At 43.8% G+C, this 27244-nt stretch overlaps 1 protein-coding gene across 2 annotated transcripts in view; it reads left to right on the top strand.

Annotated features, from left to right (window-relative positions):
* Positions 1-25606, top strand: part of MTPAP (mitochondrial poly(A) polymerase) — a 49351-nt gene extending 23745 nt beyond the window's left edge. For both annotated transcript variants that reach the window (XM_078786039.1, XM_068101486.2), the window contains exons 3-9: positions 523-753; positions 6016-6240; positions 13386-13600; positions 17308-17534; positions 20675-20767; positions 23826-23899; positions 24594-25606. In XM_078786039.1, coding sequence (XP_078642165.1) covers positions 529-753; positions 6016-6240; positions 13386-13600; positions 17308-17534; positions 20675-20767; positions 23826-23899; positions 24594-24983 — 1449 coding nt within the window. In that variant the 5' untranslated portion in view covers positions 523-528 and the 3' untranslated portion in view covers positions 24984-25606. The remainder of the gene's footprint in view (positions 1-522; positions 754-6015; positions 6241-13385; positions 13601-17307; positions 17535-20674; positions 20768-23825; positions 23900-24593) is intronic.
* The last annotated feature ends 1638 nt before the right edge of the window (positions 25607-27244 follow it).

The raw sequence follows: 27244 nt of genomic DNA, 5'->3' as shown, positions 1-27244 counted from the left end.
GCACACTTCAACAACAACGAGCAAACCAAACGAAATGTCTGAGGTTTAAATAAGACAGATTCCTCCAAGATCCTCTCTAACGATGTTCTAATCATTTGCACCTGAGCTGGTGCACCTGATTCTAATTTTAGGTATTTGAAGTAGTGATAAATGTAGGGGTGTACTTACTTTTTCCACACGTGAAATTTGCATTTGTGTTTTTTTAAATTATACAATGGACTACAAAATGTAATTGTTTCATGATGTTTGTTATATTATATCACCTTTATCTATCAATATTGTTGAAATGAAGATCAAATAGCTGTATGTTGAAATATGTTGAAAAAGTCAAAACTTTACATGGGGTGTACTTACTTTTTCACGTGATTGTATATACACATATCATGAACTGCTAATAATTTCTTCAAAACGCTTTTTAATGCAGTATACTGTAGTGTATAGCCATGTACGCATCTGCTCCATCATACATAGATATCCTACATGTGACAGTAGTCAGTGATATTATGCGTGTTCCTTCTGTAGGAAACAATGCTGCTGCTGCAGTTTGAAAGGCGGGATGGAATCCTCTCTGTGAAACAAAGCTGCAGCATGCCAAGACCAGGAAAGGCGTTCCCTTTCCCTGCCAGGTCCCGGGTGATTTTGATGACCAGGCACAATGAACCCACAGTGGGCAAGGCTGACCTTCCAGATAGGAGATCACCTGAGAACGAGAGGTTCCAGGACCTGTTAGAGATGCTGAGGCACCACTCCAATGTGAGTTCACCCTCGTAGAATCTTCCTGAGCAATTCTTTCTCCTGAAGGAATCAGATGAAAGCATCTTTGATGGAAAATAAAAACATGCTCCAGGAATAAAGTATAGCTACAAATATGCTTGTCTCGGCCCAAATAGGTGCTTGTCTGAATGAGTTGTGATCCATTGTTTGTTTATCCCGGATGTTTTAAAATGTCGGTATAATTTAAACCAAAACCATATATTGTAATAGGTAACTGGTCTGTTTGGAATTCTCTTGTGAACACAACTTGTGATGCTGCGGTCCCAGGTTCAAACGGGGCCCTTACCCATCCTGGAGGTGCTGTTGCTGTCTGTGGCGATATCTCCAATCCATTGTCCGTGTTCCTAGCCCACTGGAATGCCTCTGGCTGCACATTCCTCTCCACACCCATTTAATGTTTGTGTGGTGTATTGTCTGCCGAATATGCCTCTTTCCGCTAATATGGATCAACTCGTAACCATGGATTCCAACTCGTTGTTCTTAATCGGTGGCGGTGGGTCTATGGTAACTATGGTATTGCAGTTTTAGCTTTTTGCAAATATGTCAGTCTGACCCAATGTGTTAACTTCCCAATGTGTTAACTCCCCAACCTGCTTCTCTGGTAATGGCATTGCCTCCCTTTTAGACCTATTAATGACAACCTTTCCATCCAACTTCCCGTGTTCCTCCTCTGCTCATCTTGGCTCCTCTGATCAGGTTTTTGTTGAGGCCCATATCTCTGGTTATTACTAGAGAGCAACCTCAATGCCACAAAATATGACCGTTTGTGCAGGCCAACTGTCTGGGCCTTCAATCTGCCCACTCACAAAAGGTTTGGGTTGTCATCTCCACAACATCTTACATTGACTCATCCTGACAATATTGTCTCAACTACATACTATCTCTCATGCACCTGTTGATCCCACTCTGTCTGCAGCTATTCTATCCATGCTTTTGGCCTTGGTACTCTGAATCCTGTAACAAGGTAGTTGCAGTCAAGCAGCATGCTTCCTCAACATTGAAGGCTAATCCAACTGAGGGCAAATTACGTTCACTCTGTAAAGCTCCTAACAAGGGCTTGTCTATCTTTACGCAAGCTGGAAAGCATCATTTTGCAAATCTCAAAGCTGAAATTATTACCCAGTCTCCTTCCTGAAAGTCATGGTGGCACCTTGTTAAGTCCATCGCTGGTGTATGCTCTCCTCTCCATCCTCTCACTTTCCTCAAACGACGTCACCACGGATTATGCTGAAAGTATGGCAGACTGTTGCAACTCATTGTTTGCCTCCAAGTCTTGTGTTTCCAACCTGATCTACTTTGTCGCCATATTAACCCCCTCGTATCCACGATCTAATGCAGTGTGTGTCTTTCTCACCGGAAAAGGTATGTAATGTTCTGTCCAGCCTTGGCCTTGCATCAGCATAACTGCTGTGTTCTCAAATCCGGCTCTGCTGCTCTTGCTTCTTCTCTGTCTGTGCTCTTCTGCCTGTCCTTCTCCTTTAGCTGCCTCCCTTTTTATACAAAGTCGAGCCTCGTGGAGGAATCGGGACATTCTATAACAAAAGGTACATGAGAAAGAAAGGGGGCAAGACACCAACAGCAGGGTTTAGGGACAAAATAGAGGGATACTTGCATAAATATGGGATGTGGGCAAGAATGAGGGGTAGGGGAGAATGCACTGGGTGGACAAGATGGATACAGAAGCGAACTTTCAGGAAGTAAATACTGGAAACCTGGACAGAGGTAGGCTTGGGGAGAGTTGATGGGGTAGAAAAAAACAATTATAGTTTTGGATGGGGGTGGTTATCTGAGATGGTCATGAGCTGTCTTGAATACCTGGAGGGAAGAATGAGATTGAAGAGAATTTGGAGGTTGGTTTCACATGTGGGGAAAAAGAGGAAAGAATGAGTGGAGGTGACCATGGAAGTCTGCCAGCATCACTCTCATTCACAACAAGGGTGGAAAAAAGTGTCCATTTTCACGATAGCCCAGCAAGCTTACTTCCAAATACAAGGAAAACCATTGGTTCCATTTCCTCTTTATGCACATGCTGATACCCGACCATCAGTTTATATTCAATCTCAGTCACTCAACTTTGGATGTGCTGTGCTGCTCCTTCTCTGTCAACAATTGTTAGAAGTCCAAAATCTCATACAAGAGGAGTTCACAGTCTGACATATATATATATACTCTGACATATATATATACTCTGACAAATATATATACTCTGACAAAAGTAAGTACACCCCATGTAAAGTTTTGACTTTTTCAACATATTTCAACATATTTCAACATACAGCTAATTGATCTTCATTTCAACAATATTGATAGATGAAGGTGATATAATATAACAAATATCATGAAACATTTACATTTTGTAGTCCATTGTATAATTTAAATAAATTTCCATAACATGTCCATGTTTCCAAAACATAAATGCAAATTTCGCATGTGGAAAAAGTAAGTACACCCTTGGCTCTAATAGGTGGTATTGCCCCCTTTGGCAGAAACAACCTCAAGTAGGCGTTTCTTATAACTGTCTACCAGTCTCTGACATCGACTGGGAGAAATTTTTGCCCACTCCTCCATGCAGAATTCTTTCAGCTTGCGATGTTTGAGGGGTTTCTTGCATGCACAGCTCGTTTCAAACCCCCCCACAACATCTCGATGGGATTTGGATCCGGGCTTTGACTTGGCCATTCCAGAACCCTCCATTTCTTTCTTTTCAGCCATTCCTTGGTGGATTTACTGGTTTGTTTAGGGTCATTGTCATGTTGCAAGGTCCACCTTCGGTTGAGCTTCCCCTTTCCGACAGATGGCCTCAAATTATCCTCAAGCACCCTCTGGTACAATGAAGAATTCATAGTGGATTCTATGATGGTGAGCTGCCCAGGCCCTGATGCAGCAAAGCTGCCCCAAACCATAATATTTCCACCACCATGCTTTTCTGTTGGTATCAGGTTCTTGTGGTCAAATGCTGTCTTTGGTTTTCGCCAAACATGTCTTCTGGTACTGTGGCCAAATAGCTCTAGCTTTGACTCATCTGTCCAGAGCACATTGTTCCAGAAGTGCTGGTCTTTGGTTAGGTGTTCATTGGCAAACTTTAATCTTGCTCCGATGTTCTTTCTGGACAGCAAAGGTTTCCTCCTGGCACACCTCCCATGTAGATCAAATTTGTGCAGCCTCTTTCTAATGGTAGACTCGTGCACTTTGACATCAACAGTGGCAAGAGCTACCTGTAGGTCCCGTGATGACATTCTGGGGTTCTTAGAGACTTCTTTCAGCAGCTTGCGGTCTGCTCTCGGGCTGAACTTGCTGGGGCGGCCTCACCTGAACAAGTTGGCAGTTGTTTGGAATCTTCTGCACTTGTAGATGATCTTCCAGACAGTCGAATGATTGATTTCAAATTGTTTGGAGATCTTTTTAAATCCCTTCCCAGACTCGTAGGCATCTATAACCTTCTTTCTGAAGGCCTCAGAGAGCTATTTTGATTTCGGCATGGTGACGCCACACACTTCAACAACAAAGAGCAAATCAAACTAAATGTCTGAGGTTTAAATAAGACAGGTTCCTCCAAGATCCTCTCTAACGATGTTCTAATCATTTGCACCTGAGCTGGTGCACCTGATTCTAATTTTAGGTATTTGAAGTGGTGATAAATGTAGGGGTGTACTTACTTTTTCCACACGTGAAATTTGCATTTATGTTATTTGAATTATACAATGGACTACAAAATGTAAATGTTTCATGATATTTGTTATATTATATCACCTTTATCTTTCAATATTGTTGAAATGAAGATGAAATAGCTGTATGTTGAAATATGTTGAAAAAGTCAAAACTTTACATGGGGTGTACTTACTTTTTCACATGACTGTATATATACATATACTGTATGTCTATATATATATATATCAGTAATTCAACGCTGTTTGACATTAGGCTCTGCTTGACAAGCTCACACACTGCCTGTGATGTAAAGCCGACACCATCATTGGTATCTCCTAAGATGAGGCAAAAGCACAAAGCCCCACACATTACTCCCACATCACAGATAGGTTGGTGGCTTCTATTTTTCTAACCCCTCCACTGGTCTTGTACTCTTTACTCTGTCACCCCTTTAACCCACCCCAGTTTCTCGAGTGAACTCACATTCCCTGTGTAATCCTCTCTGGGTTCAACTCCCAAAATCTAGGCTTTCTGCTCTTTTGGGCCTCTTTTCTCCCGTTCTTGGCACACTACAGCCTTCGGTAGTTGGTTCAATCGCACTCTTCACTCCAGGGTTTCAAACAGATGAGGCACAGCATCGCATGTGACCCACTCTCATTAGCCATACTTGATCGTACCATCTTACTTGCAGGTTACTGTGTTTCCTCCCCTCCTCATCTCTTTATTCATTCCCTTGCTTCTTGTGACTACCTGTGACCCCACAGTCAGTATGTTACCTTTTTCCCCTTTCTTATCGGATTCTTCTGTGAGTATATATTTTAAAATCCCAATTGAGAGTTTATATTATCTCCTTATGTAAACTCGTTAAACTAATTCTTAATTTTTTATTTTATCGATACTGTATTTTAATAAACTTTTGTGTTGAAGACTTTTTCATGTTAATCTCGAAGACTGTTCATTTTCACAAGATTCCTGCAATATTATGTTCATTTGACGATTGTCTACATCCTGTATTTCCTTATAATTAATGTAAATGTTCTTGTAATGAATGAAGTCATCTAACATTCTTTCCATACGCTACAAATTCAAACATATTGATTACAAACAATCCTTTCCTTGCTCCATGGCTGAACAGCCGCATTTTAAAATTTTCTGTACTTGTGCCTTCAGAAAGTATTCATACCCCTTGACTTTTTCACATTTTGTTGTGTTCCAGCCTGAATTTAAAATGCTTTAATTGAGATTTTTTTTGTTACCGTTCCACACATAAATGGGGTATTATTACACATAAACATTTTTGTGCTACACGGAGAGGACTATCGGTTTGCTTTCTGTCCATCTGTCCGTCCCACCTGTGGTTTTCTGCATGTTTTTCATACCCTTAAAAAAATTCAATTGAAACTTTGTACATGGCTTTATTATAAGTTACAGAGGAAGTTTGAGTTTCAGGGCGTTTCATCAATTTTTAATACTTGCTAAAAATTTTAAAAATCATTCATTTGCACTCGTTGGGGACATGTATTGCAAAGCAATTCTTGCTCTTGTTTTTTTTTTTTTGGCTGAAGTTCATCCAAGCCTGTGTCACACCTACAGATAAACGGCCAACTCGAAGAGCTGGTACAACACATGCAGCTCACAGAGGAAGACATTCGACTGCGCTTCCTTGTGAGTTCATTGCTACAGGACCTGTGCACTGCTATTCTGCCAAGTATCCAGATACAACCCTTTGGCTCCTCGGTAAACCTGTTTGGCCGTGTTGGCTGTGACCTCGACATGTTCCTGGACATTGGTAGCCTGAATTTTGAGAGAAACAGTAAGGTGAGACCATGCACATCACAATAATAGGTTGAATATAAAAAAAATTTTTTTACATGATTGTTCTTAAAATAATATTCTCAGGAATGTCAAATGTCAGGGTAAACACGATAAAGTGTGTTTGTAAAAATCCCAGTCCTGTATAAATAGGGAACATTCTCATTGCCCAGCTTCAGAGGATCAAACACCAGATACAGTGGCCTGCAAATGTATTCAGCCCCTCCAAAGTTTTCACATTTTGATGCCACCTGAGCTTATTTCATGATTCTTTCGAATCAAACTTAATATATAGAGTCTTCACAAAGTACTCTAAAGTGATAAAGATGAAAAATGCAGATAAAATATGGATACGTTAGATTAACAGAGAAAATCAGATGATTCTCAGTTGCACAAGTATTCAAACCCTTTACCTAATTCACCCTAAATCACTTCAGAAGCAAATTGCTTGTTTGAAAGCTTATAAAATAAGTGTAATAGGTTTCACCTGTTTATAAAATCAGTGGTTTCACTTAAAAAAGATAAGTTCCCTCACTTATCAAAGGAGTTTTAAGATGCAACTCATGAGGTCAACCAACAACCTTGGTCAAGTCGCTCATTATCCCTTTGGGTACGGTGAAATCCATCATTAAGAAGTGGAAGACGTATCGCACCAATACCACCCATACTCTACCAAGATCAGGTTGCCCATCAAACTCAGCAGCCGGACAAGCAGGAAACTGGTTTGGGATGCAAATGTAAATCCAACAATGATTTTGAAAGATCTGCAAAGCTCTATGCCCAAGATGGAGGTCAGTGTTCATCAATCAACAATATCCTGTCCCTTCACAAAGCAGGCCTCTCTGAACAGGTGGCAAGAAAGAAGCCGTTGCTGAAAAAGATGCATCTAAAAGCTCACATGGAGTTTACGAAAAAGCATCTTAATGATACCGCAGGCATTTGGAGAAAAGTGTTTTGGTCAGACGAGACAAAAATGGAACTTTTTGATCTAAACGTTATGTCTGGCACAAGCCTAACACCACACATTACTCGGTCAACACCATCCCTACTGTCAAGTATGGTGGTGGCAGCATCATGTTATGGGGCTGCTTTTCATCAGCAGGGACAGGCAAGCTTGTCAAGATAGAAGGGACAATGGACGGTGCAAAGTACGGGAGAATTATTGATGAAAACCTGCTTGAGTCGGCCATGAATCTGAAACTGGTAGGAAATTCATATTTCAGCAGGAGAATGATCCGAAGCACAAAGCTAAAGCCACACTGTAGTGGCTGAATAAGAATAACATAAATGTTCTTGAGTGGCCTGGTCAAAGTCCTGACTTGAACCCAATTGAACATTTATTGCGAGACTTGAAGATTGCAGTCCATCGACAATCCCCATCAAACTTCGCAGAACAAGAGCAATTTTCATGTGAAGAATGGACAAAGATTTCACCATCTCACTGTTCAAAGCTGATGGAGACTTATACTACCCAAAAGTACTCATAGCAGTAGTCATTGTTGCAAAAGGTGCTTCCACCAAGTACTGACCTAAGGGGCTGAATACTTTTGCAACCAGTGAATTTTGAATTGTACATGTTTTTCAACAGGTATTCCTGATATGTAACCACCTCCAACTATAACAGTGTTTAGTTTGATCTCTGCAGTTATGAATAAAAAGTTCATTTGGAAAAATTGTTTCTATCTAATTCGTAAATCATCTAAATGTGGTGTTATTGGTAGGGGGTGAATACTTTTGCAAGCCACTCACTGTATATGAAGGAGTTGATGGAGTTTCAACAAGGAATGATAAATCAGTTGTCGAGAGAGGGCACTTCCATTGGAACAATCTAAACAAATCTAGGCACCCCCATATCAACAGTGGAGAATGTCTTTATGAAAGGGAAGACTGCCGCCAAACATGAGTCGCGCATCCAGGATATGATTAGGGTACGGGAAAGTCCTTCAAGCTACTGAATGGCTGCACACCTGTGCATTACTTTGTTAGGATGATATACTTACCTGAAGGCTCAGGTAACATCAGGCCTCTTGAACCTCTTGTCGTATTTCCAGTACTTTTTGATTTCATAACCAACTTCATCTGAAATGTATTGTTCAAGTTGACAATGCAAATGGCAAAGAGATTACAAATGTAAGTGGATGATCAGGCTTCAATACCAATCACTGGCTTGGTGTTGGCTAAACGGTTAAGGTGGCTGGCTTAAGATCTTTAGGTCTTGAGTTTGACCCACTGTTGTGCCGTCTAATACCACCAGGTGGGATGACTCAGCCTGTCATCCTTCTGAGGTCGGCAAAATGAGTACCAGCTTACTGGAAACAAGGGGGGGGGAGACTACATCAGTGGCCCAGCTGCGCTCCCAGTAATGATGCCACCAGCAGCCACAGGCTGCATATGAAATAATATTAATGCCAATGACAAATTTATGCCTTCTGACACAAAAAGGTATGGCAAAAATCCCAAATCTGCTCAACAAAATAACCCACCTCTTCCACTACCCACTTTCAACCCAGAGAAGCATATATAGTATCTGGCACCAAAATGACATGCTCGAGTTTATTTATTTTTGGAATGAGAGTCTGGGCTCATGGAAGAGCTGGAATATAGAACGGATTATGACGTAACAGAACAAAAGGAAGAGCAGATAGAGAGAGGGGAAACACACCATCAGCAACATTGAGGAACAAAATAGAGGGAGACTTGGACAAATGAGGGATGTGGGGAAGAAAGGGGAGGATGCATGGGGTGGATGACATGGATGGAGAAGCAAACTCTCAGGAAGGAAAAAATGGAAATTTGGAAAGAGATGGGTTTTGTGGGAAGGGAGTTTGACAGGGGTTGAAAAGATCTTGGTTTTGGATGGGGTATGGTCCAAGATGGTGGTTAACAGCTGTCTTGAATACCTGGAGGGATCAATGAGATTGAAAAGAATGTGGAATTGGTTCCACATACGGTGAAACAAAAGAGGAACAAATGAGTGGAGGTGAGCAGTGATCCTGGATTTAGGTAGTTTCACAAGAAGGGGGTTGATTGTGGACCGCGTGTGCCCTGCAAAAACCTGGGAGATACAAAGCACAGAAAAAGAAGAGGTTGCAAGACCAGAAAGGAGGTGGTAGAAGACAGACAACAACAACCTGTCTATGATGATGAAGTGATCGCCCCATAGACTCAGCTTCATCGTGGGAGATTCCAATAATTTTCAAGGCCTTGGTTTTCGTGGTGTCAAGCTGAGTAAGGTTCTGAAGCAGGGAAGTCAGCGACGTCCAGAGAGGAGAACAGTGCTCCATCAAGCTGTGGATGAAGGCCTTGTAGGTAGATAAAAGCTCACGTGTGCCAAGAAAGGACTTTGTACGATGGAGAATGCCCAGTCAGCGGCTGGCTTTGGAGGCCAACGTTGAAATGTGTTTTGCCCAAGAAAGATCACGGCTGATAGTGAGACTGAGGAGTTTGAATGAACTTCTTGAAGAGGATTGTTAAGAAAGTAGATGGGAGGGTTTGCCAGACCTTAATGTTTGCCTTTCAGGGCAAGAAATAGTGAGTTTCAGAGATTTGTCATGATCGAAAGGCGTACTCGAAATGTTTGACCAACTTGCGATTTTTGTCAAGGTCTGTGGAGAGGGAAGAGGCTGCATGGTGGAGTCATCAACAAATTGATGAAGGGGATTTTCCAGATTGCCAGAGAGCCAAAGAGATCATTGATGAAGAGTAGAAATAGGACTGGGTCCAGAACACTGCTTTGGGGCACATCAGTCTTAACAGGGAGAGGAGAAGAGATGAGGGGAATCCATAGAGATACACATTGACTACAAGGGTAGAGGAGGTCAGTTAGTCATGTGGGAAGTTGGCATTGGATGCCATCGGCAGAGAGTTTGGAGAGTAAGGCGGGATTCAAGACTGTATCAAAAGCATGAGATATACCCAGAGAGACGGCCCTGAACTCATGTCTGATATTGGGGGCCTCCATTGTTAGGTGTGTTGAAGCAGTATGTCAAAGGCGGAGTGACCTGTTCTGAAACCAAATTGTTGATCTGAGATGAGATTGTTGGAGAAGAGGAAGTATTTCATATCAATTGTGATGGTGGATATCTGTAGTTAAGGGGATCTATTTTGTCACCTTGATTATGTAATGCTGTGATGTTAGGAGATTTCCAAGCAGATGGAAGATGACCTTGGGTAAATGACCGGGTGAAAAGAGAGGAAGTGCAAGAGCAGCAGACCAGGCTTTTAGGACACGTGAGTTGATGCCGTCCGGTCCAGTTGCACTGTCCGAGTCGAGGGTTGAAGAACCTTGTCCACCTTCTCAAGTGCAAAAGACAGAGTCCAGGAGCAGGTGGGTGTGATTGGGTAGAGTGGGTATCGAGAGCAAAGGGTTAGTGTTGTCACATTTGGAAGCAAACACACACTTATTGCGGACTTTTTGGAATTATCTGAGATTGCCTTCGATTGGGTTTGACTTCTTGGAGGAGAAGGCAAATCCTTTGGGTACATAATATACATATATGATATGATATGCGCAAATGCACAAAATGTTATCCCCTGCTTCCAGCAGTTTCCTCCTTGCATCTTTATTTCATTCCCTTCTATCTATTTCCAAAGAATTTTCCTTTTCTTCCTCATCTTCAGCATCTCATCATCTTCATCCATCATCAGCTCTCATGCACAGATTTATCCCATCTCGTCTTCAGTTGTCATACCCTTCCTCCCGTCCATGGTACATGGAATCTTGTGGTGAGGCTGTTGCCCAGAAACAACCTGCCTTCGTCTCCTGGAAAGCAAATCCAACGGAATGAAATCTCATTTCCTTTCACAAAGCCCGAAACAAGTGTGTGTCCACCCTCAGGAGAGCCAGGAAACAATATCTCTCCGTTCTCAAGACCGGACTCTCTTATCTGTCTCCCTCTTCCAAATCCTGGTGGCGTCTGGTCAAATCTGTTTCTGGTGTTTGTTCCCCCTCCATCCCCTCCCTTACCTCAAACGGCTACACAGCTGACTCCGCACGTGAAAAAGCTGAATGCCTCAACTCTGTATTTGCCTCTAAATCTTATGTCCCAAACCCATCCCTCTCTGTACCCACCATACCCTGTCGTACCCAGCTGCTCCTGGACTTCGTGTCCTTTCCTCCTGACAAGGTGGAAAAGTTTCTGTCAACCCTCGACTCTGATTCTGCAACTGGACCTGACGGCATCAGCCCACGGGTCCTAAAATCCTGTTCTTCCGCTCTTTCACTCCCTCTCTCTGTTCTCTTCACCCTCTCTTTTGCTCAAGGTTAACTGCCATCTGCTTGGAAATCGGCCAACATCACCGCTTTGCACAAAAAAGGTGCAAAAACAGATCCTAGCAACTACAGACCAATCAGCCTTCTCCCAATTATCAGCAAAGTCATGGAATCCATCATCGCTTCGGATATGAAACCTTTCCTCTTCTCCAATGGCTTGATCTCTGATCATCAATTTGGTTTCAGACCAGGTCACTCTACTCTGGACATGCTGCTTCTGCTGTCTCAACAATGGATGGAGGTCCTCAATGCCAAACAGGAAATTAGAGCTGTCTCCCTCGACATATCACGTGCCTTCGATACGGTCTGGCACCCCGCTCTGCTCACCAAACTATCCTCCTTTGGTATCCATGGAAATCTCCATGCATGGTTGGCGGACGTCCTCTCCAGTCCTAGTCAACGTGTGGCCCTGATTGGGTTTCTCTCATCTCCTCTTCCTGTTCAGGCTGGAGTTCCCCAAGGCAGTGTTCTGGGCCCTGTGCTTTTTCTGGTCTTCATCAATGATCTCTCTGACTCTCTTGAAAATCCTCTCTATCTCTTTGCTGATGACTCCACTCTCTGCCGCTCCATTCCTCATCCCTCAGATCGGCAGTCTGCAGCCTCCTCACTCTCTGCAGACCTGGACAAAATCACAGACTGGGCAAACAAGTGGAACATGTCTTTCAATCCTGACAAATCCCTCACTCTTACGATGTCTCTCCGAAAAGACCGACTGGACAATCCTCCCATCCACTTTCTGAATAATCCTCTAAGAAGTTCTGTCACTCAAGCTTTTGGGTCTCACTATCTCCCATGATCTTTCCTGGGAAAACCACATCTCCAAGCTGGCCTCCAAAGCCAGTCGCCGACTTGGCATCCTCCGTCGTGCGAAGTCCTTCCTTGGCTCACCTGAGCTCCTCACCACATACAAGGCTTTCATCCGCAGCTCAATGGAGTACTGTTCTCCCCTCTGGGCTGGTGCTCCTGCCTCACACCTAGCTCGTCTTCACGCTGTTGAAACCAAAGCGTTCAGAATCATTGGAATCTCCCGCGATGACGCTATCTCCGAGGGCCTTTCACTTACTCACCGCAGGCAGGTTGGTGGTCTTTCCGTCTTCTACCGACTCCTCTCCGGCCTTGCTCCCCCAGCTCTCTCTGAGCTCTGTCCCCCAAATATTCCTACAGGTCACACAAGATCTGCCTGCAACCCTCTTATGGTTAAACTGCCAAAATCAATACTCTCTGCACACCTTCACTCCTTCATTCCTCTTTTCTCCCGCCTCTGGAACAAACTCCCTCACTCTCTTCAATCCCACTCCTCCCTCCAGGTCTTTAAAACGGCTGTTCACCACCATCTCTTATCTTCCCCAATCCAAAACCTTGATCTTTTCTACCCCCCCTAATTTCACCCCAAATCCACTTTTTTGAGGGGACTTTTGACTTCTTTCCTGGAAGTCCTTGTTGTCCTTGCGTTTTATACCTATCCTGCCTCACCCCGGGCCCTCTCCCTCCCACACATCTCCCGATGTCTCTGCTCTCAAATGTTGTGTTTGTGTGCTTCCTTCCCTTCTCTCCCCATCTTGTCGACCGCTCCCCTTTTTATATACTTTGTTTGCTTGTTTGTTTGATTTGTTTGTTTGATAAATGTTAGCTCTTTCACGAGCCTCGACTCTGCATACAAAAAAAAAAAGATAATAATAATAATAATCTTATAGCATTTGCATGCATTTCTTCATTTTTTTCAGTACATATTTTATAAATGGTTCCTCTTGACATAAGCTGCAGTGTCATGTACCATTTTGGTAAGAAAACCAAATAATGTATTTCTTTGATTATCTCTCACATTTCTCTTGTATTTCTTCACCATGGCTCTCATTATTGTTCTCGCACGTGGAAGCAGAGAGTTCAGCAAGACTCTCCACTCGAGTTCCAGGTGAAGATGTTTAAGTCTGAACGACAGGCAACACAGACAATCCTCTCTCTCGTGGGAAAGCTGTTGCGGCACATATCGCCGAGTTTTGACAGTATTCAGGAAGTGCTTAAAGCCCGCTGCCCTGTTTTACGGTTCTGCCACTCGCCGTCTAACCTGAACTGTGACCTCACAGCAAGCAATCGGTGAGGAACTTGATGTACATTTTGATGGAACTTGTGGTTTTGTGTGCCCTTGTGGTATAACATTACTGTCTTGCACGAAATGCCACTGCATTATATTTGTTTTATTCACTCCACTGAATACAGCGGGAGGACGGAAGCAAAAACCATACCTACCAGACTTCATTTTTTACTCTGCGTGCACAATGCGAAAAGTGGTGTCAAGCAGTTGGTTCACTTCTTTCTGTCGGTATACAAACATCAGTTTATGATCGAGGAACAACTTAATTTCAATTCAATGTTGTATTTTGAACATGAATCGGACAACACACTTCTAGTTTAGTAGTACTTTGGCTCTCAATGCGTCCCGATCACACATCCGCAGAGAGGAGCGAGATAATATTGTCCTGTCCGTGGACGGATGAGTCGAACAAGCTTTAACCCCCGAGGTGATCCAATTATGGCGGTTCTGACGCACGCAGGACCGAAGAACCACACAGCGTTTATTCTCATGAACACAGGTTTATTCCGAACCCACCACCCACCAATAACAACACAACAAAAATGTAAGAATAATTATTTCCAACAAAGCAAGGAGTGGAATGAGAATAAATAAAAGAAGTGCTGAGGTAAAATGCTATGGTGATGATTCTCTCATACAGACACAAAGACACACACAGGGTAAAAAAAAAAAAAAAAAGGCATGCTCCAGCACTCAGCTGGACCAAATCGATCCTGTCGAAAGTCAGAAGCTTTTGAAGCCCGAAGCCACACAGGCGAGGAGCCTGGAAAATGGTGGCAAAGCCAAAAGCCGAGGGCGCCCGGGATCGAGGGAGCAGGGAACACGGCCCTCATTCTCTTCTCCTGCGTCCACTGCTTCACAATCCTTCCGTGTGATAATAAAAATCCTCCGTTTAGGTAAAGGGAAGCACGGCTACGTCCTGCAGCACACCAGCACAGCAGCACCAATCTCCACACGGGCACACTCTAAAACGCTCTCGTCTCTCTTGAATCTTCTCCCTCCCAGCCTTCTTTGCTTCGCGCTCGCCCCGCCCACGTCATCCGGCCGCGTCACTCCAGCCGACATGGACTGGTGGTCCCGTCTCCTGCCCATCTAACCATTGTAGCTCCGCCTCTCCTAGGCGGGTCTTTGCCTTATCGTGTCCATGGAGCGTGAATAACTTGGCCGGCTGATATAAATGTTAGGAATCGCCTCAGAGAGTATTACGAACAGGGGAAATTATCCTCAATCCCTACTACTAATTAAGATGGCATCACCCCTCGTTTGATGCACATTTAAACACAACCGTAAGCTACATTTTCCCTACTTATTACATCGAAATACTCCGACACGTCAAACGGTTCATACTATTCCTATTCAATCCTACCTTTCCTACTGTATTCTCTAACCTACCCCCATAAACGTAACAATATTATCAATGGCTGTCAGTCTAACACGATGGAAAATCATTCCAAACAGGAAACGTACTGTTTTTAAGGACATCATAAAGGACACAAACAACAGGCACAAATAACGAATGTAATGTGTTAAATGAGGTGGTGTAAAATACGCTGCATTCACAGCGGTAAACTTCTGAATTTATTTTCCGACAACTTATAAAATCGTTATTTTATTTCAATTGTATGATATACCTGAACTTGAACACTGGAGAACCCAAATCGTCCTTTTGGCACTTTCAAAACCCTTTAGTTTCGCGGTACTTTGACAAAATATTATGGCATGTTTGTATCATGTCGACCAATCAAATTTTCCGCTCGCAGGCAAATCCAGCCCATTCTTGACCATTCTCAGAGAGCCTCCTCAGCGTCGACGAGTCTGGCATTTCACTCAGGCCAACTGGCATGGTCTTCAAGCAGCCATCAATCATCTGGACTGGTCTCCCATCTCTACCGCCTCTGACATCAACTCATCCTGGGAATTCTTCCAAAGTAAACTGCTCTCTCTCATGCACAGATTTATCCCATCTCGTCTTCAGTTGTCATACCCTTCCTCCCGTCCATGGTACACGGAATCTTGTGGTGAGGCTATTGCCCAGAAACAACTTGCTTTCGTCTCCTGGAAAGCAAATCCAACGGAAGGAAATCTCATTTCCTTTCACAAAGCCCGAAACAAGTGTGTGTCCACCCTCAGGAGAACCAGGAAACAATATCTCTCCGTTCTCAGGACAGAACTCTCTTATCTGTCTCCCTCTTCCAAATCCTGGTGGCGTCTGGTCAAATCTGTTTCTGGTGTTTGTTCCCCCTCCATCCCCCCGCTCACCTCAAATGGCCACACGGTTGACTCCGCACGTGAAAAAGCTGAATGCCTCAACTCTGTGTTTGCCTCTAAATCTTGTGTCCCAAACCCATCCCTCTCTGTACCCACCGTACCCAGTCGTACCCAGCTGCTCCTGGACTCTGTGTCCTTTCCTCCTGACAAGGTGGAAAAGTTTCTGTCAACCCTCGACTCTGATTCTGCAACTGGACCTGACGGCATCAGCCCACGGGTCCTAAAATCTTGTTCTTCCGCTCTTTCACTCCCTCTCTCTGTTCTCTTCACACTCTCTTTTGCTCAAGGTCATCTGCCATCTGCTTGGAAATCTGCCAACATCACCGCTTTGCACATAAAAGGTGCAAAAACAGATCCCAGCAACTACAGACCAATCAGCCTTCTCTCAATTATCAGTAAAGTCATGGAATCCATCATTGCTTCAGATATGAAATCTTTCCTCTTCTCCAATGGCTTGATCTCTGATCATCAATTTGGTTTCAGACCTGGTCACTCTACTCTGGACATGCTGCTACTGCTTTCTCAGCAATGGATGGAGGTCCTCAATGCCAAACAGGAAATTAGAGCTGTCTCCCTTGACATATCACGTGCCTTCGATATGGTCTGGCACCCCGCTCTGCTCACCAAACTCTCCTCTGTTGGTATCCATGGAAATCTCCACGCATGGCTGGCGGACTTCCTCTCTAGTCGTAGTCAACGTGTGGCCCTGAATGGGTTTCTCTCATCTCCTCTTCCTGTTCAGGCTGGAGTTCCCCAAGGCAGTGTTCTGGGCCCTGTGCTTTTTCTGGTCTTCATCAATGATCTCTCCGACTCTCTTGAAAATCCTCTCTATCTCTTTGCTGATGACTCTACTCTCTGTCGCTCCATTCCACGCCTCCTCCCCCCAAGCCCTCTCCCTCCCACACATCTCCCTGCTCTTAAATGTTGTTTGCTCTCAAGTGTTTTTGTGCTTCCCATTCTCTTGTCTTCCGCTCCCTCTTTTTATATATTTTGTTTGTCTGGTTGATTTGTTTGTGAAGTAAATGTGAGCTCTTTCACGAGCCTCGATTCAGTACACAAAAAAAAAAATAAAAGCCCATGTCCTTGTTTCTCAAGACTGTGTGAGGTAAGGTGTTTCATGAATTCTGTGGTGTTATTTGTTTGAGATCAGGATTTTGAATGCCCATTAAAATGCATGATGAATATCGAGCTCATCATAAACTCTGCAGAAATTTGGGATGTTAGGAATGTCATCTTTACTTCGTATAGGACATTGGTGTATGAGGAACGCTGATCTCACAAAGTCCCAAATTTCCCTGACTTATTTAAGTCACACGTAGTTTAAGACATCGTGCATATATTTGCTCGATTTGTTTTATTTGTTTGGTTTTGTTTTTCACAGCATATCTTTGTACAATGAACTCACCTCTCTCTCTCTCTGTCTCAACCCCCTCCCCTCCAGCATTGCACTATACATGTCTGAGACACTCAAAGCTTTTGCTCAAATAGATGCTCGTGTTCGACCTCTCGTGTTCGCTATTCGCTGCTGGGCACGTGCTCAGAATTTGACGAGCAGTGTGTCCGGAACGTGGATCACCAACTTTTCACTCACACTACTCGTCCTGTTCTTCCTGCAGCAGCGCAGTCCTTCAGTCATTCCCACTATAAGCGACCTGCGGAAGCATGCAGGTGCAGCCAAGTTCTGAATTCTCAACAAAATTATGCTTGTGTTAATGTGTTGAATTTTTATTTTCATTTGGGATACTTGATGTGCAGTTGTTTGCCAGGAAGTGCAGTTGATTGGTTAACAAAATAATTGAATAAACTGCTACTCACATTTCAGAAAGGCCTGGGATTCAGAAACCAACAAAAACTAATTACAACTAAAACGGTGCACGGTGGAGTGCACACCTCCCTCCGCCAGGATGAACAGCTTACATTTTGTATCCCACTGACAGGTCAGATCTGCATCCGGGCCTGAACTAAAATCTGATGGGATTGTTCTCGTCACTTGCCTAACCTATCCACCAAGTTTTGGCATAACTCGTCCGAAACGTTTTGGAATATTGTGCTAAATATCGTTTTGGCCCTATCTCTCAATGGTAAAGAATCACTTCAAAAATTGTAGGATCCAGATCTTCATAAAAATCAAATCAATTCATCCTTGTCATACAACCAACCTGTCCACCAAGTTTCGTCCGTATCCGGCCACAACTTTTTTAGATATCCTGCTCACAGACAACAGACAAACAGGGGTGAAAACATAACAAATATGAAGAATATCTGGTGGCAGAGTAAATATAAAGCCACATGAACACAGTGCATGACCTGCCTGATAAGGGATATGGATGAGGAAGCTATGTTAGTCTCCCTATATAGATGTACCTGAAGAAAGTGGACTCCTTCACACAGGTCGATTCATCTTGGAAGAAGCTTCTGTATGTATGGAGCCCTGAGTTTCTTTCGTTTCATTCAAATGCCATCCATGACCAACTTACAACACCTGCTAATTTGAGACTATGGGGCAAATCCAGCCTTGAACTAGACCAGTTATGTCATCACCATCCCATTACATTCTTTCCTATTAATGGCTGTAACTTCTTACAAAGTTGTGGGACAACTGGTGCTACGAATGAATACTGAGAGCTGATTTAACTGGGTACTACTGCATGTGGAGGAAGCCAATAAAATAGATAAGTAAAGGTAGTAGGTTGTAGACAGCAACTGCCCAGGGTAGTACTGCCATCCTGACTTCGGAGTGTTAAAGTGGTGCCCGGAACCATCTTACACTCTCCGTGTCAGGATTGTTGGTCTTACTTTCTGTCTCACTCAAACTACAGCGTACTGTTGTCAGGTGATGGAATAGAGGCTATTATAATGATGATGATGATGGTATAGAGGAATATATATATAGATGGAATAGAGGCTCCGAAGGTGACTTGTACTGTTGTCAGGTGACTAGTACTGTTACTAATTGTAATTCATCCCAGAGGTGATCAGAATAAATGGATACATGTGGTTTGGATAAGTATGCAGGTACAGTGCCTTCAGAAAGTATTTCACCCCTTGACTTTTTCATTTTGTTGTGTTACAGCCTGAATAAAACATGGATTAATTGAGATTTTTTTTTGTCACTGATTTACACATAACAAAGTGGATTTTTTTTTTTGAATTTCTTACAACATAATTAAAAACGAAATGCAGAAATATCTAATTTGCATAAGTATTGAACCCCCTGAGTCAATACCAGCGCCTTTGTCAGGAATTACACCTTTGACTCTTCTTTGGTATGTCTATCAGTTTTGCACATCTGAATTTGGGGAGTTTCTCCCATTCTTCCTTGCAGATTTACTCAAGTTCTGTCAAGTTGGATGGGGAGCATCAGTGAACAGCAATTTTCAACTCTTTTCACAGATTCTCAATGGGATTTAAGTCTGTGCTTTGGCTGGGCCACTCAAGGACTTTCATGTTCTTGTTCTGAAGTCATGCCAGTGTTTCTTTGGCTGTATGCTTGGGGTTATTGTCTTGTTGGAATGTAAATCATCACTGCAGTCTCGGGTCTTTTGCACTCTAAAGCAGGTTCTCCTCAAGGATTTGCCTGTATTTGGCTCCATTCATTGTTCCCTCGAGCTTTACAAGCCTCTCAGTCCCTGCTGCTGAAAAGCATCCCCATAGCATGATGCTGCCACCACCCTGCTTCACTGTAGGGATGGTGTTAGATGGGTTGAGCTGTGCTCGGTTTCTGCTAGACGTAGCCCTTTGCATTCAGGCCAAATAGTTCAATTTTCATCTCATCAGACCCTAGAAAATTTTGCCTCATGCTCTGAGAGATTTTCACGTGCCTTTTTGCAAACTTCAAGCATACTGTCATGTACCTTTTTCTCAGGAGTGGCTTCCGTATGGCCACTCTCCCATAAAGCCTAGATTTGTGAAGTGCTGCAGAGACTGTTGCCTTTCCGGCAGGTTCTCCCATCTCAGCCAAGGAACTTTGTAGTTCTGTCAGAGTGGTGATTGGGTTCTTCGTCACCTTCCTGACCAAGGTCCTTCTTGCTCGGTTGCTCAGTTTGGTCGGATAGCCAGCTCTAGGAAGAGTCTGGGTCATTCCATATTCTTTCCATTTCCTAATGATGGAGCTCACTGTGCTCTGGGGAATTTTAAACACTCTAGAAATTGTGTCATTGCTGGGAGTGCGACTGTGCCACTAATGCAGTACACCTTACTGGTTAGGGCAGGAACTTATTGGCCATGTTGTCAGCAAATACTCACCTACTCTTCACGAAGGACATCATGCGATCTTTAACATCCACCAACTAATTCCAGCAGACGAGGCGCCCCGCCCAGTTTAACGTCCATTCCAGGGACACCACACGCATTGATGAACCACCCTGCCTGTGAAACACCGGGATGACAGTTTATAGCTGTGTCGGGATTCAAACCCAGGCTAGACAACTGATGGGCGAATGTGCGTACCTCTCGGCCATACTGTCAGCCCTTTCTTGTGAGCAGTTTATTGGTACTCAACTGTACATTGCGACTTGTTTTCTTATTTTATAAAATAATCTCCTTTTACAACTCAGCAATTCTGCTTCTCGTTGAGCAACAGCGTTACAACATTCATCAGCTGTAAATTTCTTTATTATTTGCTTAATCCAAAGTAGTCTATTAATATTCACCAAACTTGCCATCTGAGCAAAAGTTATTGCAATATTTGTATTTTAATTATATTTGATAGAATAAAACACATGCTTCTATCGTTGCTTTCCCATTTTATTCTGCTATTTGCATTCTTACATTTATGCACCCCATACCTGTTTGTCTGATGTCTGCAGATCGTAGAGATCATCGTGTCCTCGACGGAATGAACTGCACTATTGTCAGCGACCTTTCCAAGATCGCGCCTTCAAATAATGAACAGTCTGTGGGTGAGCTCAGCATTATTTCCTTCCCACCGTAAGGCCTGATTGAGTGGGTCTCAACCCTTTCCGTTGAACTTTATAGCTTTGAATGTGTTGATAAATTCAGATTACTCTGTCAGGTCATTCAGCTGAGTGTGGAAATCCAAATGCGGCATTGCTTTTGGAACTACAAGAATCTCACCAGGATCCATTTTTGAGGGGATGGTGGTTTTATATAAAAGAATCTTGGATGTGATTATTATGAGTTTATGCTTGTGAAATTGAAGTTACAGCGAAATTTCCCACCTTTTTGCGGGAAGAGGCCGGTGAAAAAATAATGCGTTTGGGGCAAAACAGACCACTTCGTGGGATTTTTTTTGTGGGACTTCGGCGATGCAACATGCTGACTGGCGGGGAACCTGGACCCGTTGCGTGGAGTCTTCCTGATCCTGGGGACAGGCTGTCTGGGACCTCGGGATCTTTTTGTGAACCCCGGCCGTTTTCCGCGGGAGGGGCTGTTTTCCAGTTGGATTTTTGCATCTCCTGCAACCCACGAAAATGTTACACAAAGTGGTCCGTTTTGCTCCACCACTGGCCGTGGAATGGTGTGTCGAGACTGGGAACCTGGAACCTTCTCGTGGACTCTGAGAGCAGGTGCGATTCTGTCTGCCAGGTCCTAGGGCATCCATGAGATTTTTTTTTTTATACCAAGTCAAGGCTGGTGTAAGAGCTAACACAAATAACGTATAATAAATTGAGCGGGAGATAAGGGGGGAGAGAGAGGGAAGCACAACAACAGTGGAGAACAGGGACATAGGGAGATGTGTGGAAGAGAGAGGGCTGGGGCACAGTACACGGGATAAACAGAATGGACACAACAGGGATTTTGAGGTGAATAATCACTTAAAAAATTAAATAATTCTCATATCCGAATCCATATTCACATCTTCACCAAAATCGAATCTATTTGTCCTTGCCAGACACCCAACCATGCAAATGGTTCGCATCACATGCTTTCATATCCAAAACATGCGAATGGTTTGGTGGATGTGTGGAGTATCGTTGAGAGAGAGGAAGACAAATTATGAATTGTGAAAGATGATGGGAATAGAGCCTGTGACGGATGCTCTGAAGAGAAACAGGTTGAGATGGTTTGGTCATGTGTTGAGGAAGGATGAAAGTGACTGGTCGAGAAGCGTGATGGAAATGAATGTAGAAGGAAGTAGAGGACGGGGAAGACCGAGAAAGACTTGGCTAAAGGTGGTGGAAGAATAAATGCGGGCAAGGGGGTCAACAAGGAGAGATGCAGAAAATAGGGCAAAATGGAGAAGATTGTCATGGGGCCCGCAAGTCTAACCCCCGCTCTAGCAGGGAAAATGGCCTTAAAATGCCTGTTGTTGTTGTTATTGTTGCAGACACCCAATGGGTCCACTGAGTGTTGTCTAAATCTGTCCACAACCTTTTGAGATATCCTGCTATGTATCGTTTTGGGCCCTATCTCCCAATGGTGAAGAATCACTTTAAAAATTCTACTAGTCGGATCCGAATCCGGATCTTCACCAAAATTTAATCATTTCGTCCTTGTCACACATGCTACCTCTGTGCCAAATGTCATCCGAATCCGTCCACAACCTTTTGAGATATCATGTTCACAAATGGACAGACAGACAGACAAGACAGACAGGGGTGAAAACATAACCTCCATCCACCTTTGCTGGGGGATGTAAAAATACAATTGGTACCAAAATCAAATGTTTGTGGTTTATATTTGAGCAGTGAAGTGAAGGGTTAGGTAATGTTACGGATTCGTCACTTCCGTTGTGGTGGTTTTCATCCACTGTAAACATTTCTGATTCCATGTATTATTATTGTTGTCATTTAAAGGGAATAGATATTTCTATTTTCAAAAGTTAAAAGTTAATGTTTTAAATGAAACAGGAAACAGGATGACGAAGAGGAAGAGGAGAAAAAGAGGGCGGAGCGAGTGGGTCGGACAAGAAAGAGCCGAGCTACTTGCGGTCTGGAGCGAACGTTGGCAAGCAAGAGTCACGAGTGAACTTTTGGGTTCCCAGGAGAGGGATTCCTGCGACAGAGTTGTGACCGATCAACCTGCGTGTCAGGTTTTTGGCGGTGGATTCCGAGGAGAATTATCGCCGGGCCGTTACGTCTCAAGAACGGGTCGTCGGCCATTTTGACTCGCGCGCTTCGTGCGTCGAGCAAGGTTTCTTTGCTTCGTTAGCCGTTTCCACCGCTTTCAGACGTATCTGGTGTGCGTGTGTGCACCGGGGCTTTTGAAGATTAATTTGCGGTTCGCCGACTGTGAGCCGTGAAAGTCCATACCCGAGGGTGTGATCTCTCAGTCGCCTGGAGGGCGCCTTTGGATTTCCCAGTCGCCTTGAGGGCGCCTTTGTGCAGCTTCGGCTGTGTGACTGTACTTGCCATCCGCACGGAATTCTGGTCTCGGTTGGACGTCGTTCTGGCGATCGCTGGAGCAAATCAACGTTGGCTTGAAGCCGGGAATAAGAGACATTGGGGAATGTTCTTGGTTCACTCACTTGGAGCACAGTGAGTTATATATTACGAAACTGATGGTACCATCATAGGACATATTGATTGTACTTTTGATTACTATTATTGTTGTACTGTTATTCTTGTGTGATCTTAATACAATATGTGTTTGTGAGTAATAATTGGGGTGGTTTCACCATTGATCTTGGACATACAGAATAACACATTTTTCTGCCGTGACTCCTCTCGGGGCTCGGAGGTACACTGTGACCAGGGGGTCGGGGAGGAGCACGTAACAGTAAGAAAGACAGTAGAAGTTATAATGTGCAAAATATAACTTTTAACATGATATTCCACACTTGGTGAGACACACGGAGCATCTGGAGAATGTTCTGTGAAGGAGGAAATCTGAAGAAAAAGCGGTTTATATAACATCGATGAATACTCAGTTTCAGCTCATCCCACCGACGTTAAAGTAACATGAACACAATGGGTGCAGGGGTATGATTCACCTGTCCTTGAATGAATCTTGTACGAGCTCACTAATGGGGATTATTCTCTGCCCGTTGTTTTACAGAGGATCTCCTCCACGGATTCTTCGACTTCTACGGATCTTTTCCTTTTCAAAAGAAGTCTATCAACTTACGGACGGTATGCAAACTTGTGACTTTGTTTCTTTCGTGAACTTCTTAAAGCAACTCTTGGGTGGTGTGTTTCATAAGTCATCATGCAATGGACACATTAAAACTGAAGCGTTCTCGTACCTATAGACTAGACGGATTTCTGAGAAATGTGAATGTTAGGTGCATTTATGGGTAAAATTTGGGAACCTCACGTTTTAACACAATTAGGGTATGCTGAATTCGATTAACCCGGTTCCCAAGCCGAATTTTGAGTTTTTGACCTAATTAGCATAAACAAAATGGTCGCTAAATTGCCATTTTTGGACAATTTATTTGAACAAGCATTTATATATCATGTATATATACATGTAGCTCTTTTATTCTAACTTTACAACTTTTACCCCAAAATGCACCTAGAAGCTTATACATGGCCTTTTTCCATAAATCCGTCTGGTCTACTATTCAGGAAACACCTGTGCCTGGCTAAATGAGAGTTTACTGTTTTTCTCAACTTTTAGTAGAGATTACGATTTCCACCAATGGGTAGTTTAAATACTGTCCCATTTATTGAATGACTGTGGAATACCAAATGCAACTCTGTGACTGCACTATTTTATTCTCGGCCTGGTTAATGTAAGAGCTCAGCATTCCGTATTACTTGGCTGTTGTGTGGTCACATTTTGGAGAAAACAACGTGTATTAATTTTAACGTAATTTTACAGGGCCAGATGCAGAGGAGGAGTGACAACTTTCCAATGGAAATAATCAACCCATTTGAAGAAAACTTAAATGTGAGCAAAAACGTTAACGTGAGACAACTGGTCCACTTCGTAGAGCTTTCCCAGAATGCATCGTGGAAGCTGGAGAAGCATCACCAATCCTCGTCCAATCAGTCCTGGGGGTTGATGACCCTGCTCCAGCACTGGTCTAACCAGCAGGGTAGTGTGACGGATGGTACATCTCTGCACCCCAGGCCAAAGGCAGAGCGATTTAATGACCTTTATCAGTCCTTGTGGAGCGAAAAGAATGGAAATTCCGAGGAGATGCAGCAAACCAGAAACTCTTCACCTCAGACAGACGGAGACAGACAGGTGAAAGGACAGACGGAGTAAGTAGAGTCGGCTTGAATTCGATGTGGAGTGGCAGCAAATGTATTGGACACCAGCAATACATGTTGATTGGAACGGGCAGATTGATCTTCATGCCGTCAGGTTGTTGCAGAAAAGACGCATTATTATGAATGCCGAACGCTTTTTTGGACAAATATGGTTTTACAGACTTTGGAGGAATGTCTGCATGCAAACGGCACATGCTACGTGCATTCCAGTAATGACACGCTGGATGTTATATATCACCCGTTGACACTTGGATATAAACCTTTTCATTTTGTGTACATCATAAAGGTTGTTGAACAGACTGTGTGTAATGGGCCCGATCATATAGCAGTTGTTTTGATTTTTTTTAAATCTTATTTTCTCTTACAAATAACCTTTTTTCGAATCTAGGTTAATTGAGTTTTCCATACTTGGAGAGAAGTGTTTTTGGAGAGAAACAGCAAAATTGTGCTTGGATTACGATAAAGCGACACGCCTGCACCGTTATTGATGTATGAGCCCAAGCGGTTGAGCCTTCCTGTTCAAATGGCTCTGCGCGTGCTGTGAAGGAAGAAAACTGTCCTTTTAAATGTATTTGTAATATATGTGACATTACATATTTTATAAAAATTTAAGTTGAAGATTTGTTTAAATTTTTTTTTTTAAATAAATTAAATAAATCAAAGATTTCAAAAATAACTCCCTTCGGACATGCACACGGGAGATGTAGGTGCATACCGGAAGTTTGGTACAATTTCACAAAAGATTGAGGGAGTAGTTCAGTGACAACACAGACACTGCACAGATATATATATATATATTGTTACAGACGCGGTTGTGGATGTTGGTTTACCGAGCGGTTTGGTATGACCGCGTCTGCACAGTTTACCCGATTATACTCGAACGTTGGCCGAGTCGCGCTACGCTAAATCAATTGAGGAAAGGACACAACGGCTGGGTTAAATGACATGACACCAGGGGTACAGTTCTCAAGACCTCCGGAGGAGGTTATAATATTTCGGAACGTTGAGATTACAAGGACAAGAGGGACAGCATAGGAAGGTAGGCACTTAATCACGGTCTTATAGTAACCCCGACAGACCACAGATAAACAGGACAAGACTGACTCACACCGGGATTGATGGCAAGGAAGGGCAGGTAGTCGGTGGTCAGCACAAGGTGCACCTTGTGCTCAGGGACAGAATCGACCCGGTCCGGTCCAGAGATGCGGGAGGTCTCTCAGCGCTCGGAGGTGGCGACTGGTTCTCTTCACTTCAAGCTCGGGGCGCATCTGACCTCACGTCCGGTAAGTGGCTGCGTATATCCGGCGGGGAGTGACACGCCCTCGGCTCGTTAGCTCCGCCCCAGATGGAATCGGCCCGCCGCTTCTTATTGGGTGCTGGGGGTTACCGGGCTCCGCCCTTGACGAGGAGCTGACAGCCAGCCCCTTCGTGGTAACCCCGTTACCTGGAGGTAACCTGGAGCACATGGGCAATGGCGGCTAACCGAGCCGGAGTGAGGACGCACACTCCCCGCGCGCTGTTGTTGTAGTTGTTGTTGTTGTTGTTTCATGAGGAAGATGGGAGGAGGTATGGGGAGGTCCTAAACTCACTACTGGTGCCATACAATCACATTCTGGTGCAACGAAGAGTCAGAATTAATGGAAACGAGTCCTTAACTGACATAGACTAAGAATAACTAGCAAGATGTCCGAAAGTTGTCTACGTGAGATGCGGTGGACCTGGGCACGACATTTAATGGGGGAAAAAGGGGAAGGTCGGTTCTACAGAGTGTTGTTTACAGACAATGGGACTAGGGATTGGGGGATTGGGGATAGTTGGGGAGTATTGGGGGAAATAGGGGAATATTTACAAGCGGATATGGATGGAGGCCAGATCCCATATCCGCAACATTGCACCCTTCTCTACCCTCGGGGCGTCCCGACCCGATAAATTTTTACCTACTTTAGTGTGGCACTCAGATGTAGTTCCCTCTACTATTAACTCTACCCTGAGTGCGACAGTTTTACAGATGTTCACAAATGAGTAAATATGTCCCCCTGCGACGTTGCACCCTTCTCCTCACAGAAACACACCCACAGGATAACCGAATCGCGGAAAGAATTCGCAAACTAAACATACAGCCGGTAGGGAGCTTATTTACAATACTACACTGATATTTACACTACGATCCAGGACCTGTTTTCGGAGGAACACATGCAGATGTTATGCATAGAGAGAGCACGCATGCCAGCATCGATACACCAACCCACGAGTGCT

This window comes from Myxine glutinosa, chromosome 10 (assembly GCF_964187855.1).
Source record: "Myxine glutinosa chromosome 10, kmMyxGlut1.1, whole genome shotgun sequence".
NCBI classification, from domain to species: Eukaryota; Metazoa; Chordata; class Myxini; order Myxiniformes; family Myxinidae; genus Myxine; species Myxine glutinosa.
This window is presented reverse-complemented; position numbering and strand designations above follow the sequence as displayed.